General features: G+C 42.0%; 3 protein-coding genes across 5 annotated transcripts in view; 2 read left to right on the top strand and 1 right to left on the bottom strand.

The window, feature by feature from the left end:
- LOC123185516 (serine/arginine-rich splicing factor SR45) overlaps positions 1–216 on the bottom strand; it is a 4,163-nt gene extending 3,947 nt beyond the window's left edge. Inside the window, exon 1 of the mRNA XM_044597393.1 lies at positions 1–216. Within this exon, the coding sequence (XP_044453328.1) occupies positions 1–121 (121 nt within the window). The 5' untranslated portion in view covers positions 122–216.
- Positions 217–7,876: 7,660 nt separating this feature from the next.
- Positions 7,877–14,338, top strand: LOC123185493 (phosphatidate cytidylyltransferase 1). Of its 3 annotated transcripts, none has more exons than XM_044597372.1 (12): positions 7,877–8,104; positions 8,846–8,940; positions 9,392–9,645; positions 9,779–9,930; positions 10,483–10,624; positions 11,286–11,442; positions 11,612–11,659; positions 11,759–11,845; positions 13,166–13,294; positions 13,390–13,446; positions 13,749–13,832; positions 13,940–14,338. In XM_044597372.1, the coding sequence occupies exons 2-12, from the start codon at positions 8,860–8,862 to the stop codon at positions 14,042–14,044; spliced, it is 1,296 nt and encodes a 431-aa protein (XP_044453307.1). In that variant the 5' UTR covers positions 7,877–8,104; positions 8,846–8,859; the 3' UTR covers positions 14,045–14,338. The 3 variants fall into 3 exon arrangements, with proteins under 3 accessions (XP_044453307.1, XP_044453311.1, XP_044453319.1); XM_044597376.1 differs by lacking the exon at positions 7,877–8,104 and adding an exon at positions 8,538–8,749; XM_044597384.1 differs by lacking the exon at positions 7,877–8,104 and adding an exon at positions 8,608–8,752.
- Positions 14,339–15,194: 856 nt separating this feature from the next.
- On the top strand, positions 15,195–16,258 carry LOC123185485 (probable glutathione S-transferase GSTU6). Its single transcript, XM_044597363.1, has 2 exons — positions 15,195–15,578; positions 15,666–16,258. Exons 1-2 carry the CDS (start codon positions 15,255–15,257, stop codon positions 16,050–16,052), a joined length of 711 nt encoding a protein of 236 aa, XP_044453298.1. The 5' UTR covers positions 15,195–15,254; the 3' UTR covers positions 16,053–16,258.
- The last annotated feature ends 185 nt before the right edge of the window (positions 16,259–16,443 follow it).

Below are 16,443 nucleotides of genomic sequence, written 5' to 3'. Positions count from 1 at the left end.
TGCGGCGGCCGCGGTCGGGAGGGGAGCGGCTGCGGGACGGGGAGGAGACCGAGGAGAAGGAGGAGAGGGAGCGGGAGGAGGGGGAGGAGAGCGAGGGGGAGCGGGAGCGGCGGCCCGCCATCGCCTCGCGTCGCCCGCCGCCGGAGATGTCGCCGGTGTCGGTCGCTCAGTCTATCTGTGTCTTTTTTTTCTTTGAAACAGTGGGAAGGAAGGTCATGGTTTTGATGATGGCCTACCTGATTTTATTTATTTCTGAGGTTCTTCTCCTGCTTTGGTTCATTGGTTGCCATGTCAATTTTCAGGAGAAAAAAATGTCAATGTTTGTACTTTTGTTTGTAGATCTGGTGTGGATGACTGCTGAGGATTAGCCAACCTATTTTCTTATTAGGAGCTAGGTTAGCACTTTGAGAGGTTGTAGTCACCTGTTTTCTCCTTTTCATCAACCCTCTTCATCTTTTGAATCAGACTCGCTCCAGCTAAAGCGCATCCAATTTTCAGAAGAAGAAAAAGGGATATCTCATATGCTTATGTTTATTTTCAAATAGAAGGTCTTAAAGACTTTGTATAAATGGGTCCAACTGTAGATTCGGGGGAATAAAGGGTCCAACTGTAGATGCTCTGAAGAAAGTTCCATCAATGCGATGAGTAACAAATATGTGATTGATCCCCTCCAAATATCTTTGCTAAGCCGAAGTCAGAAATATCTGTTGGAGATATTTCGTTCATGAATAACGATAAAAAATAGATGGCATGGATGGGGGCATATGCCCCCCCCCCCTCGGTGCATATCGCCATGTTGTGTTTGTTCAGTAGTTTTTTATATTCGAGTAGATTATAAGCATTATTTGCATTATGTAATCACATATAGATGGTGTATTGAGACTCATATGGCCGCAAGTTCTGTGATGGTCACTTCATTGGCGGACATGAGGCACCCGCCAAGCGCAGTCAACACGATGAACCACCCACGACTCAGCGAGAGTGAGCTCAGAGACGGGGTGACCGAGGATTGGGATGGTCGCGTCCTTCCCAGCCGCGCCTTCGCCCCGTCAATCATGTTGCAATCACAGTGGGAAAGCCTGCACCCCATGGCAGCTGAAAATTGCAGCGCCATGAGCACACCCAGAAGCAACAATGTTGTCTTCCGATGCATTTCTTTCCCTTGGTGGTGGACTGTTGTAGTGCGCGTAGAGGATGGAGGTGGCACACAATTCTCAATTTATAGGGCGGCCGTCAGCTGCTTAGCCGAGTGGCATCATTGGCTATCCCTAAAAAAGCCGATTGATTTGCATAAATGGTCGGCGGGGCCATAATATTTTGTCAGTGGGAAACAACTAATGTTAATATGTTTTTGAAAGGAAATGTTATGTACTTTTCTAGCCAGTTGTGCATTGTCCAATCTCATGAAATGATTTTATTTTAGTGAAGTAACGGTATGGTTAACAAGTATATCCAAATTATTGATATTTCATTTGTCAAACATATCCCATTTTTTTGCTATAATTCCCGCAACAACGTACAGGGTATCATCTAGTTATTAATAAAGCTCAAAAAATATTTCCCGTTCAAGTTTTGTTCCCGTTCAAAAAATATTTGGAACTTTAACTTTTTGCTCTTGTTCCGATATTTGTTCAAAATTTCGAAAAATATTTTTTTAAATGCTTGTCATTTCCCAAAAAGTTCGATATTCTCAAAAAATGTTCCAAATTAGGTAAATAATATGATTCAGTGAAATGTTCAGAAATTCAAGGAAAAAGTATTTTAAATAATCCCAAATTGCTTCTTTGTACACAACTGTACCAATTTATATATGTGTGCAAAACTACGTGTAGTAATAAGCTGGATGAAGGATGGATGGATTGGTATGTGAGCTAGCTGGAAAAGGACCCTGAATTTCTCAAGATGTAAAAAAAATAGTTGTGCTTTCCAAAACTGTTCGAGATTTTTAAAAAAGGTTGGGTGTTAAAAAATGTTCAAAATTTGAAAATATTCATGTTTTAGTGAAATATTCACAAATTAAAAAGATTGTTCGTGTTTACAAAATAAATATTTACTAAAATTGTTCTGAATGTTCAAAACATGTTATTGTTTTTAAAAAATTGTTCACAAATTTAAAAAATGTTCATGTTTATATAATAGGTTCATATTTTCAAAAAATATTTGTGAATCTTTAAAAATGTTCTTGTTTCAAATTTTGTTTGTGCTTTTCCAAATATGTACGTTATTTTCAAATAACTATTCTTATTTTGTAAAGCTGATCAGGAATTCAAAATTTGTTCATGTTCCCAAGAATATTCGTCCATTCGTAATAATAATAATTTTAAAGTTTCAAAAAAAAGTTTTTGATCTGACGTTGCAATATGTTCTTAAATATTTACACTGACTATTGGTTAGCAGGATGTGTTTGTTCGAGTGGCTGGCAGCAATTGGTCGGGTCTTTTAGATCGTGAGTTGGATCCTTGAATATATTTTTATTTATTTTTACTCGTGCCTTAGACACACATGTCATTTTGGTGTCTGGGTCTTTCACAGTCTACGCAACTTAGCCGGCCTAACTACCTAGGAAATATGTCAAAAATATTTTAAATAGTCTCAAATTGGTCCTTTACATACAATTGTACCAATTTATATACATATGTGAAACTACATGTAGTAAGCTGGATGAAGAATGGATGAATTAAGCTGGACGAAAAATAGGTGAATTGGTACATGAGCTAGCTGGAAAAGGATCTTGAAGTTCTTAAAAAAAGGAATTAACTCTATTACGTGAGTTAGATGGATGGATTGCTACGTGAACTAGCTACAAAGAACCGTGAGCTGGATGCATGGAAAATAGAAGACCCAGCTCACTTCCATATTATGGAACTTCACACGGTTAAATCCCGTCGATCAATGAACGGAAAAATAGCATAGTAGTAACTCCGGTTGTACTACATTTGTGGCTTGTACATGAAAAAGAGAAGACCCGCCTCATTTCCATATTATGGAACTTCATAACTTAAAACCCTTTCGAATGGATGAAAAAATAGATTGAATAATCCGCTGGACTTTTCTGGCGTGTGATGACCCGCTATTTTTCGCCGCGTGTGAAGTAATCAATCCGCTATTTTGCGGGTGAGCCCCATCCAAGATTACATAAACTTAACAAATCACGTAGCCTCAACGATGGCTCGTCAAAGTTCAAATCCTTCTCCTTGCGTAGAAGAAATAATAAAAGGATTCGGACCCTAGTTCTGATACACCGTGCAGACAAATCAATAAATTGGTGCGGCATCCTTCGTCGCTCATTGTTCTAGAGAGCCTAATAGATTGGCGCACAATTTTGCTAGACATAGTTTCATTTTTAAGTTCTATTTTGTTTGCGATGCGGTGATCCTCCCAGCTTTTCTGACAATGTGGATGATGTAACTCTGGTTTGAGTTTAATAAAGTTTGCCAAGTGGCTTCCCCCTAAAAGAATCAATAAATTGGTTTCCTATTTTGTCCCCAACAGAAAGTAACTTAGATGCAAATTCACTCATCCTTGGCAGGTCTCCTTCCAAAACCTTAGAGCAAGATTCCTCTCTACCATACGTGCATGTCCTAGTTTGTTTTAGCATGAAAACCAATGGATCCGATCAGCTCTATAGCTCACTCGCAAAAAAAAAAAAAAAAAGATCAGCTCTATAGCTTTGAACAGGACCACCATGTAGCTTGTGTATCGTCATTGCCGTCCGTACAAGCAGAACGAATTTTCGATAATTTATATACCACCTGCTGCACTACTAGCTTGTCCGCACGGGCCTGGTGCAGGCATTGTAGCGTTGCGGCCCAGCCCATGGCGGCATGTGCCAGTGCCACGCGGGTATCTGCCCTTGCTGAATTCCCTGTGGTATTGCATTTGGAACTCGCAAACATGCTTATGTGGCAGGCAATTAAGGAAGAAAGATATGATTATAATAACATACTCCATCTATGATACTAAAACATGAATATTATGTTACAGTATCATAGATAGATACCGTAACATAATAAATGTGATGCTATTATGTGTCATGCATGGCAATAAATGAGACCATCTATGATACTAATCCATGATACTATGCACTATAGAGGTAGTAATATAGACTAGTAACATATGCATGTTACTAGACTAAGTTACTCCCCACTATAACCAGCCTGACAAAAGGTGAAACGTGTCGTCTGCCGGGCATTTCGTTTGTAAGTGGTCCTTTCTCGCATTTTCACTAGCAAGTGGTCCTTTCTGGCATTTCATTTGTCATGACTCGTAGGTGGTCTAAAACATCAAAAATTCCAAGTAGAACCGGTCTATCATGTTCACTGTTGAAGAGTGAACCACTTGACGTCTTTTTTTTTATACAAGTTGTTTGATCTGATGGACAAACAAATGTGTTCTGCTGAAGCCGTGGACACCACGTCGCCTCTACTAGCTGCCCCGCAGGCAACATAGGCTCGGGTGTCAGGAACGGTGGCCTCACAGTGTGTCAGGGTAGCCTGCGGAAGATGCCGCAGTTTAAGCACAAGAGAGAGAAGAAAGTAGTGGGAAAGAAAGAGAGAGGTAGATTAGGGCCCGGCTAGCTACTGCTGCTACGGTTGGGTTGTAATGCTTAGTTCATGCCAAAGTAAGTTTCGACAAACAAAAAGGGAAACATTTGGGGTTTTGAGGAAATTAATTGATAATCTAGATCCTGATACCTTTTTCATAAGTGCAAGCTGTCAGCAATTATTCTCCTCGAGATTACAGTATTAATTGAAATTTAGCGGACATACTTCATATCCAATTAAAGCACACCCTGTTTTCCCTACGTGTGGTCGGTCAGGTGCTTCATCAGTTGTGGTACGTAATTGTGATGAGTCAAAATGAATACAAGTTTTGCTTCTCGTCTCCTCTGTAACCTCCAAAAATAAAGACATGTTACTATAGCCAGTACTGCAGCGACACTAAGCACTAGAATGGCTATTAGAACTCTGAGTTCTCTTATCTCTGCTTCTATCTGGCAGATAAATCCAAACCTGAAAAGTATCAACACAAGAAAATGTATATTGGTGGCTCCCCAAATCATGTGCACCCAATATTACAAAATACATGTCATTGTGTGCTTGTGTGTGTGTGTGCGCGGGGGGGGGGGGGGCATATGCCCCCATGCCTCAGTCATTATCCCCGCCTAACAAAATATATTCTCACGAATTTTGCTAACAGTCTCCAACCATCATATCAGACACCTGGTTGTAGGAAATATCAAAGGTTTTAGTGCAAGAAAGACAAGTTACCTAAATAGTAGTTTCCACACAAGAAGTTTAACCTTATGTGCTTTTGTTTTCTTTTACGAAATAATGCCATTGTGTGGCACCTAAAGTTCTTAATCTATGAAAGAGCCGGCTCTTATTGAAAGTGACATTTGATATGCGGCACCGAGAGGTGGTTGTGGGGCTGATGAAGGCGGTGGTTCAAACGGGCTCTACAGTTGCACAATTGGCAATCCGTTGATGAAAGAGTACGTCTGGTATTAGAAATTGCACCGCGCGCCGAAAACTTTTCCGCCTTGCATTCCGAAGAAAAAGTCAAGCATGAACTACCAAGTTAAGTTTCTGGGGCAGTTTTGCCATCAAGTCCGGGGCGCACTATGCCAGTGCGCAAATCTTGGGGTAGGTCTGGTCGAACGCTTTCTCACTGGTGCTGAACTGACTATCTGGATCCGAGGCTGCATATTCGATGGTCGCGTTGGCAGGTCGGCCCGTGGCTGCAAAGAATGTCAAAGCCACAACGGCGCTGACGTTCTCGGCGTTCGGAACGATGACGTTAGTCATGGTGATAACATTCTCGCGAGGTTGTAGATCATTGTGTAACTACTAATGCATTATATAGTGGTTTCTGAAGTGATATAAATTAGTCTAAAGCACATTTTGTGCCAGAGGAAATTTGACAAAAATGACCCACCATCCCGTCACTCACTTGTAGGACTAGCGGCTACACTTCTTTTGACACAAAGCGCGCCATTTGTGTCAAAAAAGGTATGAAAAAAATGTGTGTCGCTTTTTCAAATATTTCTTCATGCAACTAGTTTTCCATACAACCCTATCCTCACTCTTTTATCTTCCTATTTTTTTTTTGAAAAAGGTGCTAGATATCGCTAATCCTGTATAGCACTATGCTTTCTAGTTTGAAAGAGCTCACATTCAGTAGAGGTCTCCAATTAAAATTGGATCATCCGATTTTTATTGGGCCAATAATTTCTCAAAGCTCTCTCATTCAATTCTTTTATACAATGTAGTATGCTTCCTAATTTTTAAGGCCTCATAATTAATTGAGGCCTTCAATTTAAAACCGGTCACCTGATTTTGAGTGGGTCAACAATTTCTCAAGGAGCTCTGACATTCAATTCTTTTTTAATTTTCTATGCCCTCTAACTTTGAAGCTATTTCATTCAATTGAGGTATTCAATTTTAGATTTGGTTTATGATTTTGTTCGGGCCAACGATTTTTCGAATCAATCAGCAGCAACCGGCCTATAAAAACAAATCAATCTCGTGCAGCCTCCCACCACCTAGTATTAGGAGTTTATGGTGTTTAAAAAAAGCATTAGGAGTCTATGCACATTGTAGAGTTTTTGTACCTTATCTTTATCTTTTATGGGTCACAAGAAGTCGCATGCCGCCAGGGGCGGATCTACACCCCAGGCCCCCAGGGCCCAGGCCCGGGGCGTGGTTTTATTTTTTAGCTATTACCATGCTATGTTTTTCATATGGGCCCAGGGCCTAGCCCACGACATAGCCAAGGCCTAGACGCCCAGCTTCCTCAGCCACGACCTAGGCACCGTAGTTCGCACGCACGCGCGTCTGGAGCGGAATGACCGCGACAGCCGCCTCCCCTCCTGTGCGCCGCGCCGCAGCCGGGCCGCCGGCGACTCCCCCCCACGCGGCCACGCCCAGTCCAGTCCCAGGGAATGCCTCGCTCCTTGCCGCTCTTCTCCACGACATAGCCCGGGGCCGTCTCTCTTCCACAATCCCCTGCTCATCTGCTCCCCGCTGCTCAGGACTGTGGACTGCTGGTCCGTCGCTGTTGCTCTAGCCGTGCGGCGCCGCTGGTCTACTCCGGCCACTGCCTGATTCCGGACTCCCCATCTCCGCGCCGCCGCTCTACTCACTGCCCGACTCCGGGCTCCGATTTAATTGATGTATAGCCCCTGTTTACGTATGATATGAAGAAAGTTTAACTGAACCTTGAACCAACTATTCAGTCATCGTTCCTGCCTAATTCTATATGCATTATCGATTTGAAACTGAAGCATTCTTATGTCAATTCATTTCATATTGCAGAAATAGAAGATGAAGAGATATTTGTCGACAAGTATTCCCGATGATGATATTTTAGATTTTAATTAATCATTATTATTTCATTATGTTTATGCCTTTTCTTATGAGATTACATGTTTGATGTCTTGAAGGTGTTGCTTCTTCTTGTGCTGTTGATCATGTTATGGGGGCACAAATGAAATAAACAACTGATTTGGTATTCTTTTATATCCCTGTATTGTCTCTAGTTTTTATCATGTTTTGTCTCTTCTGTTGGATTGATAAGCACTAAGATTAAATCCTAGATTTACTGAACAATTAAGATTTATTTTGTTTGTTATTGCATATGATCTTTTTTAAATATCATAATGTGTTTTTGGGTAGTTATAAGTGCCAAAGTTTTTCCTTGTTGTCGAAAAAAATAATTTGGGCCTGGGCTTTGCTTAAATCCTGGCTCGGGCCTCTCGGTGCCGCCCCACGGGCCCCCGGATCTGATGATACGACGCGCTTTGAAATCGGCTCCACGCCCACCCTTCCTTTTTTTTTATTCCTCCGACAAAGCAAAGTGGGAAGAAGAATAAAAATCCCACCCCCGCACGCACGCGCACACGCGGCCGCACCACAATCAAATCCATCGCCACGCACGCCCCCACTCAAACCCACAGCCCCCGCTCGGCTCGCCGCCGCCGCCGGGCCGAGCTAGGGTTCCGGCGAGCTCGCCCGCCCGCTCGAGGGGGCCGGGTCAGGGGTTCGCTCCCCGGCCGCGCCCTCCCCTACCTCGCCGAGGGGAACCCGCTTCCCTCCCCTCCCCGGTGAGTTCAGTTCGGGACCCCCGCCCCCTACCTTGCTCGCCGCTCCCTGCCAGTTCCGCGGGGAGAGGGATCCCTTCCCTGCCCGCAAGGCCGCAACCCGCCGCCGCTGCTGCTGCCCGGAGCTCACTTTCCGGAGCTCTTTTGGTCTGTTTCTTAATTCGGAAGTGGGGAATACGTACGCGATCCTGAATGCTGCCTGCTGCTTTGTTGTTGCATACATAGATTCCGCCTTGCCTCTCCGGGGGAGATGCTTAGATTGTTTACTTTGCTGGTTGGTTGATTGACGGCTTGGAGTTAGCTGTAGGTCAGCGGTTGCCGTCAGCAACCAATCGGGGAGTGATTCTGACAGCGATGTGTACCTCCCTTGCTTATTGCGTGGAGTTTGTTTATTGCGTGGGGGCAACGACTGACGGACCCTAAGCGCTTGCTTGTCGTGCCGCGCCACGCCAAGGATGCTGGGGATGGATCGTTGGCTGGTCCACCGCTGCCCACAAATGCTGGTTTTAGTACTTCCCTGTGGCCCTCACCGGCTTATTGTCTGGGTTGCGAGTTCCGCTCCGCGTGCTCTCCAATTAGCGGTCTGTCTGTTCCGTGGATCATCTATTTGTAAAGCCGTCGGTGGTTGAGCCAACCTGGTGATTCACAGCGGTGTGATCCTCTGTGTTTTACTGCTTGCTGTGAGAATTCACTTTTGTGGGTGAATCTGATCTAACACAACTTGCTGTTGTGACATATTTACAGGCTTGACAGCAGCGATGGAGAAGGAGCTGAGCAGCTCCAGCGACGTCTCTGCGTCTCATGTAGGTCGTGTTAGGAATCGAAGACGCCCTAATGAGGTTGGTTATTTATCTCTTGGAATTTTGTTCCTTTGGCTCAGGCTTCCTTTCCATGTCGTTTAGCAAATGGACAAACTCTCTAGTTTCTCAGGCAGCGTGTTGCATCCACGGCTTTCTGCTGGTCTCTATTTTTCAAGACAAGAGAAAGTTGTTGATCCTTTTCTTCTCCAAATTTATTCATTAATCAGATGGGTATGCTACAAAATCTTCCAGCTATGTTTAAAAAACCAACCCCCAATGTAAAAAAGTGCTTACAATGTGCAGAAAGAAAGAAAGATAAAAAAAATCTTGTACTGCTCTGTTATATTTGTTTATCGCTTGTTCATTTACCGTTGTTAATGGAGTACTTGTTGAGTGATAACATGGGAGCATGCTGCAATGATAGAGTTTCCACCTGCTTTTTGCTGACTACCATGATTTTTTTGGAGCTAATATTATATATTTTCTGCAGGTTACAACCGATGGGAATAGAACAAATGGACCCACTTTGCTTGTCAGCGATCGGAACAAGTATAAGTCGATGCTTATCCGTACATATTCTACTGTGTGGATGATTGGCGGCTTTGCATTCCTAGTTTATATGGGCCATCTTTATATCTGGGCCATGGTGGTTGTCATTCAAATATTCATGGCGACAGAGCTTTTCAACCTACTCAGAAAATCCAGTGAAGAGAAGCAACTGCCAGGGTTCAGGCTCCTAAATTGGTAGGTGCCAAGTCATTCTGATTCTACTATTTGTTTTGAATGGAAAATTTTCAATTAACTCGACGATGTAGCTGCCACCATTGTAATGCTTTTCAAAAAGCATATATAATTTGTTACTGCCATTTCTTTGCAGGCACTTCTTTTTCACGGCAATGTTGTTTACATATGGACGCTTTCTTAGTCGGGAGCTTGTTAACACAGTATCTTCAGATCACTTGTTGTATAAGCTCGTCAGCGGCCTAATAAAGTATCAGATGTTTATTTGCTATTTTCTTTATATTTCAGGTAAGGCACAATATGTTTTGCAATGCATAAATAATGCCAATTAGTAATTATTCACTTCGAAATTTAATATTTTCTTCAGATTTTTTCAGAACATGCTAATATGTGTAAAGACCTAACCCAAAATATAGCAGTCACCACTTTATTACATTTATGGTCTGCTTGGCTACTTTGGTTATTATATGGTTATAGGTTTTCCAGTCAATGTAAATGATAGTGCACCTGTGGCATTAGCAACTATTTTGCAAACTCCTAGAGTGGAAATATTTATTGATTGAATTGAAGAAACGGAGGTTCAACACCATTTGACCAATTTTGGATGGGCGTTAGGGTTTGGGAATGTTAATAACTAAAATTTTATGTAATGCATGCCTGCCCAAGTAATCTGAAGAACGCAATGTGTTACGCAAAAGCCGATTGTCTTTGGATTTTGCAATTTGTTTGGTTGCTTGAGTTTTGCTTAGACATTCCTCCCTCTAGTAACCTGCTTGTCTTGTCTTGCTAATTTCTATTTCATATCTGCCATAAAAGTAATGTATAATTCCCATGATCCAGGATTTGTATGGTTTATTTTGACACTGAAGAAAAAGACATACAAATACCAGTTCAAACAGTATGCCTGGACACACATGATTCTTTTAACGGTTTTTGCACAATCTTCTTTCACGGTGGCAAATATATTTGAAGGAATGTTCTGGTAAGCCATATATTTATCTTGTTAGCATGCTTATATTTACAATGTTTACTTGCTGACTTGAGTGAAATGTTTATCCATTTCTACCCTGTTTTGACGTTTGACATGTATTTGTTTGGTGTATTTTAAACATCCAAGTTTCTTTGTTTAAAAAGCACCTGAAGTTGTTAAAGTTACATCAAGGTGCCTAATTTCTTGTTCAGCCGTAAAAAATACTGTTCATGAAGTCCTGGACCTCTTCAACTTACTAGGAGTTTCCCAGATTACCACCCAGTTTTTACTTCGGTTACAGTGGTAATATCACTGAATTGGCCATATTAACCCATTTGCGATTTTGTTCTAGTAGGAGTCTGACCTACCACTGTAAGAACATCAAGGTCCTCACCAGAAAGAAAAGAAAAGAAAAACTTAGGAGTGCTGGCTGCAACAGCTATACTCAAACTGCTAAACATTTATGTATGTTGCTGTTTGATATATGTGGTTTTTTCTTGTATCTGACTTGAGTTAAGCTACTTTATGGCAATAGCACATCGTTAAGTAATATATACTGTTGAAAAAAATTGTCTAATTTGGTTCTATGCATATTAATTAAACGAGTAACTATTAATATTTTAGCATGTGTATCTGACAAACTCCATACATCTTCAATGCTATGCTTGTACAGGTTTCTTCTACCTGCTTCACTCATTGTGATCAATGACATTGCCGCCTATTTATTTGGGTTCTTTCTCGGGAGAACACCATTGATCAAGTTATCTCCAAAGAAAACATGGGAAGGCTTTATTGGTGCATCAGTGACAACCATCATCTCTGCTTTCCTGGTGAGAAGAAGCCCTGGTTTATGTACTTAAGAGATTACTAGTACCTTCAAGGGGTTGAATCTGTAAACAATAATTTATGTTACACATTTGATGCACAAAATGATTCCGGATGCTTCATTTGTAATTCTTTATAATAGCATTTTTCACTTTCACTTATTTTCTCTGGCAGTTAGCAAATGTAATGGGTCGCTCCCAGTGGTTTACATGCCCAAGAAAGGTAACTTATTATTTATTTCAGAATATGACTGCTAGTTGGATTAACAAATTGGTGTCCTGTTGAATTTGTTCTTAGTTTTCATTTTGGAAATATTTTCAGGACCTGTCAACAGGGTGGCTTCAGTGTGATCCTGGCCCTATGTTTAAGCCAGAGCATTATTATCTGGGAGATTGGGCACCCCATTGGGTAAGAAGAAAGATATCCTTTTCAATTTGTTAGTTTTAATACTATTTTCTCTACTATATAGGCTGGCATAAGTATAAAGTTCAAATTTATAAGCCCCCTCCCCTCGCAACCGTTGCCTGAGTCCACAAAAAAAAAAACTCGACCTCAAAACTGCCTCACAACCGTTGCCTGAGTCCAAAAAAATAACCTTGACCTCAAAACCGTTTGGTTGCTAACTCTCACTCTTCAGCAAGACAAGGCACATCATCCCCCTTCAGTCAATTTACTCTAGTTTCGTTCTTCGTGGCTACTGTGGCGTTTTGACATGCAAGTGGTTTTGTACCACATGTCAACCAATCAGCAGAATCAGCAAATAACCAAAAATGATGGTGGGACTACATGTTGTCTCGAAACTTCTTTCCTCTGTTTGTTTCGTTCTCCATGTCTCCTTCCTGCTGCCCTTCCTCGTGAGCCCACCCCGAGAGTGGTCGCAGCAGCCCACAAGGAAGTGGAGCACATCAGCAGCGGTGTTGACTCCATTCCTTATCCATGGCGCCTGAACAGAAGCAGCAAAGATAGAAGGATCAGCAGCAGCCAGTCATATGCAGAGAGCATGGCAGAAGCGGCAAGAAAGAATCTTGAGCTGGAGAGGGTCCTGCATCCAGATGGAGTTTAGTTTCTCAGGAGTAATGGAGTTCTCTGCGGTAGTAGTTGGTGTCCATGACATGTTAGTCTCAGTTCTGTGTCAGTTGAAGATTAGAAGTGATATTACTGGTATTCTATGGCATAGACTCCTCTTGATAATTGGAAAGGGTCAACGCTGTGTTCGACAATCAAGAAAAAGTATGTCACGTGTATTTGCTATTTCTCAGTCCATATAGGCCTCAGCCTTATCTGTCTTTCTCCCAACAGTAACTATCCTGATGTGAATCAAGGTTAATAACAGGGCACTTGTTGTGGCTGCTGATGTGTCTGACAAGCAGCATTTACATCAGGGAAGTTTAACATGTAGGTGCCATCTTTATTAAAACCATGAGGCTTTTGGGTAAGGTCAAATCTAGTGCTTGAATGACCAATGAAGATGTCTATCCCATTTTGGTCCGTGAAAGGTTCAGAGAAGCATAATCAGGTCATTTGCATGTGACCAAATGCTCAGCTGAACCAATAGACTATTCTTTTCTCGTATCCATCAAATCCCCCCTGTTTGATGAATTAATGCTACTTCATCATGATAATTGATCTATTTACTTTACCTAGTTGTTTCCTTATTAGTACCATCTTTACGAAGTTTATGGATCTTCTAGCCATGAACTTTATCTGATTACTTGTGTCTCTTGACAGTTTCCATGGAAAGAAGTGTTCCTAATGCCTGTGCAGTGGCATGCTTTAGCCCTTGGTTTGTTTGCATCGATAATTGCACCATTCGGTGGATTTTTCGCAAGTGGCTTCAAGAGGGCTTTTAAAATAAAGGTGCGTACTGCTTCAATATCGTTGCTGTCTCTGGGAATACTGAAGTATGAAAATTATACAGTTCTTGCTTCCATTAACATCTTCAAATTTTATAGGATTTTGGCGACAGTATACCTGGGCATGGTGGAATCACTGACCGAATGGACTGTCAAGTAAGTCACTACAAAGAACATTTACATGCTGGCTATGAAACATATATATGCATATACCTCAACATCTTGGTTCTACTTGTACCTTAATTTTTATGAGGAAGCATGTGGTTAGTAATTCAATTGTGAACCAACTTATTGACGTAAATGTCTAACCTTATTGTTTAGAGTAAAGAGGAAATTACTGAGAAGGCTTGATTATGCACAAAGTTGAATGAACTTGTTTATTCTTCGATATATATCATATATTCCTATCCTGTGCAGTTTAGCTGAAAATAACATTTGTTCTTGTATATTTTCCCCAGATGGTTATGGCAGTTTTTGCATACATATACCACCAATCGTTCATCTCGCCCCACAATTTCTCTGTTGACGCAATCTTGGATCAGGTCCGTATCTATCGCACGTGGTTGGTTTTCGTTTGATCTTATTATTATCCTTTTCATCGTGGTTCTCATCCAGCCACATTCTACCTTCTTTTTTTGCCATTATCCAGATCTTAAGAAACCTGACGTACGAGGAGCAGAGAAACTTGTATGAGCAACTTGGGGAGATGTTGGGCAACTTATGCAAAGCTGATAAACTCGCTGCTTGCTTATGAAAAGCACACAACACAAGACAGTAGGCTGGCTGTGTATGTATCTATTTGAGTGCTCGCTCGGTTCGCCGTCATGAATGTAGCTCTAGATTCACCGTGTACAGCATCGTCGTCGTAGCTCCTTTGTACCCTTGTGATGGGAGTGATGGTGTCCTTGTCGAAAACATTGTACAGAATGGATGTATGGACTGTGGTTGATAGGGCTAACTAATTTAATTAGGTGCTTGATTTGCTGTGAACTTGTGTTGCTTTTATTCTCCCCCTGCTATTGATTTATTAATTTGCCCGTTTTGCTCATTTCTCGTAATCGGAGATGGAAAACTTATATTCCTGTAAACCCTCACTTTGTTTGTTCGACCATGTCGACTATTTGGAGAGCTGTACACAAAATATTTGAAGCCTGCATGTTTCCGTTGCCCCTCTCATCTATGTTAATAGTATGTACTACTACTCTATCTGATTCATTCAAAATATGTGAAGTTCCAGGTTTGTCCTAAGTCAAAAATCTTTTTAAGTTTGACTAGTATGTGGCGTGGAAAATTGTTTGATGTTACATCTTCTTTGCATGTCCCATGTTGCACTATTTGTTTGTAATACAGCCATTTGCATCAACACCCAAATTGCAATTTCATACTGCAGAGGTATTTTGAAAGGGATGGATGCACTGTTTGGAGAATGACTATTTGGGCATCTGACATGTTCAGACTAGTTCTGTGTGATTGCAGAGTGTGTACGCATGCTTGAAGTTTGTGCGACCAAGTACTACGTTGTATTATATGGGATGGTTTATGTCCTTGTGCAGGACTATTCTTAAGTTGGTTCAGGATGACCGGCTGGGGATGTCAGGGACGACTCTGATAATCTGTTTACTTCCTAGCCTTCCTCTCCAAGGCATGACTAATGTCTTGAGAAGCTTGACATGAAAGTTAACTGGTAATCCGCAAGCAACGACCCACTATTTTTTGGTAAACATTGTACAAAAAGTCCACTCAATGTCTGGATATCGTAAACTAAGTGATTGTGGAGGATCATTAGCCTCGACGTTAGCACTGGCCTCATGGATGACGCATTCTTGCCTTCCATACTCCATCACACAAGCTCTACATAAGTCACTCCTCTCGCTATAGCAAGGAACCAAGCAAAACACAGTAAACATCAGTACAATCAAAGTTCAAATCTGCAGCACACACCCATAGCGCGTTGCGGAGGAGAAATGGCTGGCGAAGGTGAGCTGAAGCTGTTGAGTACGTGGGCGAGCCCCTGGGCTTCTAGGGTGAAACTCGCGCTCCACCTCAAGGGCTTGAGCTACGAGAACATCGAGCAGGACCTCAACAGCAAGAGTGACCTCCTCCTCGCGTTCAACCCAGTGCACAAGAAGGTGCCCGTGCTCATCCACAACGGCAAGCCAATCTGTGAGTCGGTCGTCATAATTGAGTACATCGACGAGGCCTATGGCAGCACCGGCCCCTCCCTCCTACCCACTGACCCCTACGAGCGTGCCGTTGCTCGGTTTTGGGTAGACTACATTGACCACAAGGTGCTTAAGTGTCTGATTTGTGTTATCGATTTTACATATGATGCGTGGTGAGTTGATCAATGATGCTATTTGTGCGTGTGCATGCAGCTAGTCATCCCGTGGAAAGTGGCGTTCACAGCCAACACTGAGGAGGATAAGACTGAAGCGATAAAGCAAATATTAGTGGGGGTGAATGTGCTAGAGGGGGCTCTCAAGGAATGCTCCAACGGGAAGCCCTTCTTTGGAGGTGATAACGTTGGATACGTGGATATAGCACTAGGCGGCCTGTTGGCGTTTCTGCAAGGAACTAAAGAACTATGTGGTACCAAGCTCTTTGGCACCGCGAATACCCCACTTCTGCTTGCTTGGGTGGAGCGCTTCACTACGCTGGACGCTGCCAAGGCGGCTCTTCCGGACGCCAATAAATTGGTTGTGTTTGCAAGGACAAGGCGGGCCCGGATTGCTGCTACTATAAATGTATCTGTCAAGAACTGAGCTAAGTTGGCACCCAATTGGTTCGGATAACGGATAAAAAATAATACTTATTACAGTTATGTTTGCTGAATAATGTAAGCTGTATTATTATACTTATGCCCGTTGAAAAATGTAAGGTGTATTATCTCTTGTGGGTGTCTCTGACAAACATCTTATCTATGCAATATTGAACTGAATAAGGAAGATGGAATTTTCTCTGATAATAATATCTTCTTTCTTGTTGAGATTTATTTTTGCTTTCACATAGAGGAAGTCTGTGACAATCCACAAGTATAGGGGATGACCGTAGTCTTTGAGGGTAGTATTTCACCTAAATTTATTGATTCGACACAAGGGGAGTCAAAATATATTTATAATTCTTAGCAGTTGAGTTGTCAATTCAATCACACCT

This window comes from Triticum aestivum, chromosome 1A (genome assembly GCF_018294505.1).
Source record: "Triticum aestivum cultivar Chinese Spring chromosome 1A, IWGSC CS RefSeq v2.1, whole genome shotgun sequence".
NCBI classification, from domain to species: domain Eukaryota; kingdom Viridiplantae; phylum Streptophyta; class Magnoliopsida; order Poales; family Poaceae; genus Triticum; species Triticum aestivum.
This window is presented reverse-complemented; position numbering and strand designations above follow the sequence as displayed.

What these genes read in the sequence shown, in the direction of transcription:
- LOC123185493 (XM_044597372.1), top strand. Translation starts at nt 8,860, where the DNA reads ATGGAGAAGGAGCTGAGCAGCTCCAGCGACGTCTCTGCGTCTCATGTA. An exon ending in ATATTTGAAGGAATGTTCTG is followed by an intron (nt 10,625 to 11,285) that starts GTAAGCCATATA and finishes ATGCTTGTACAG; the next exon opens with GTTTCTTCTACCTGCTTCAC. An exon ending in GAGATTGGGCACCCCATTGG is followed by an intron (nt 11,846 to 13,165) that starts GTAAGAAGAAAG and finishes GTCTCTTGACAG; the next exon opens with TTTCCATGGAAAGAAGTGTT.
- LOC123185485 (XM_044597363.1), top strand. Translation starts at nt 15,255, where the DNA reads ATGGCTGGCGAAGGTGAGCTGAAGCTGTTGAGTACGTGGGCGAGCCCC. An exon ending in TAGACTACATTGACCACAAG is followed by an intron (nt 15,579 to 15,665) that starts GTGCTTAAGTGT and finishes GTGTGCATGCAG; the next exon opens with CTAGTCATCCCGTGGAAAGT.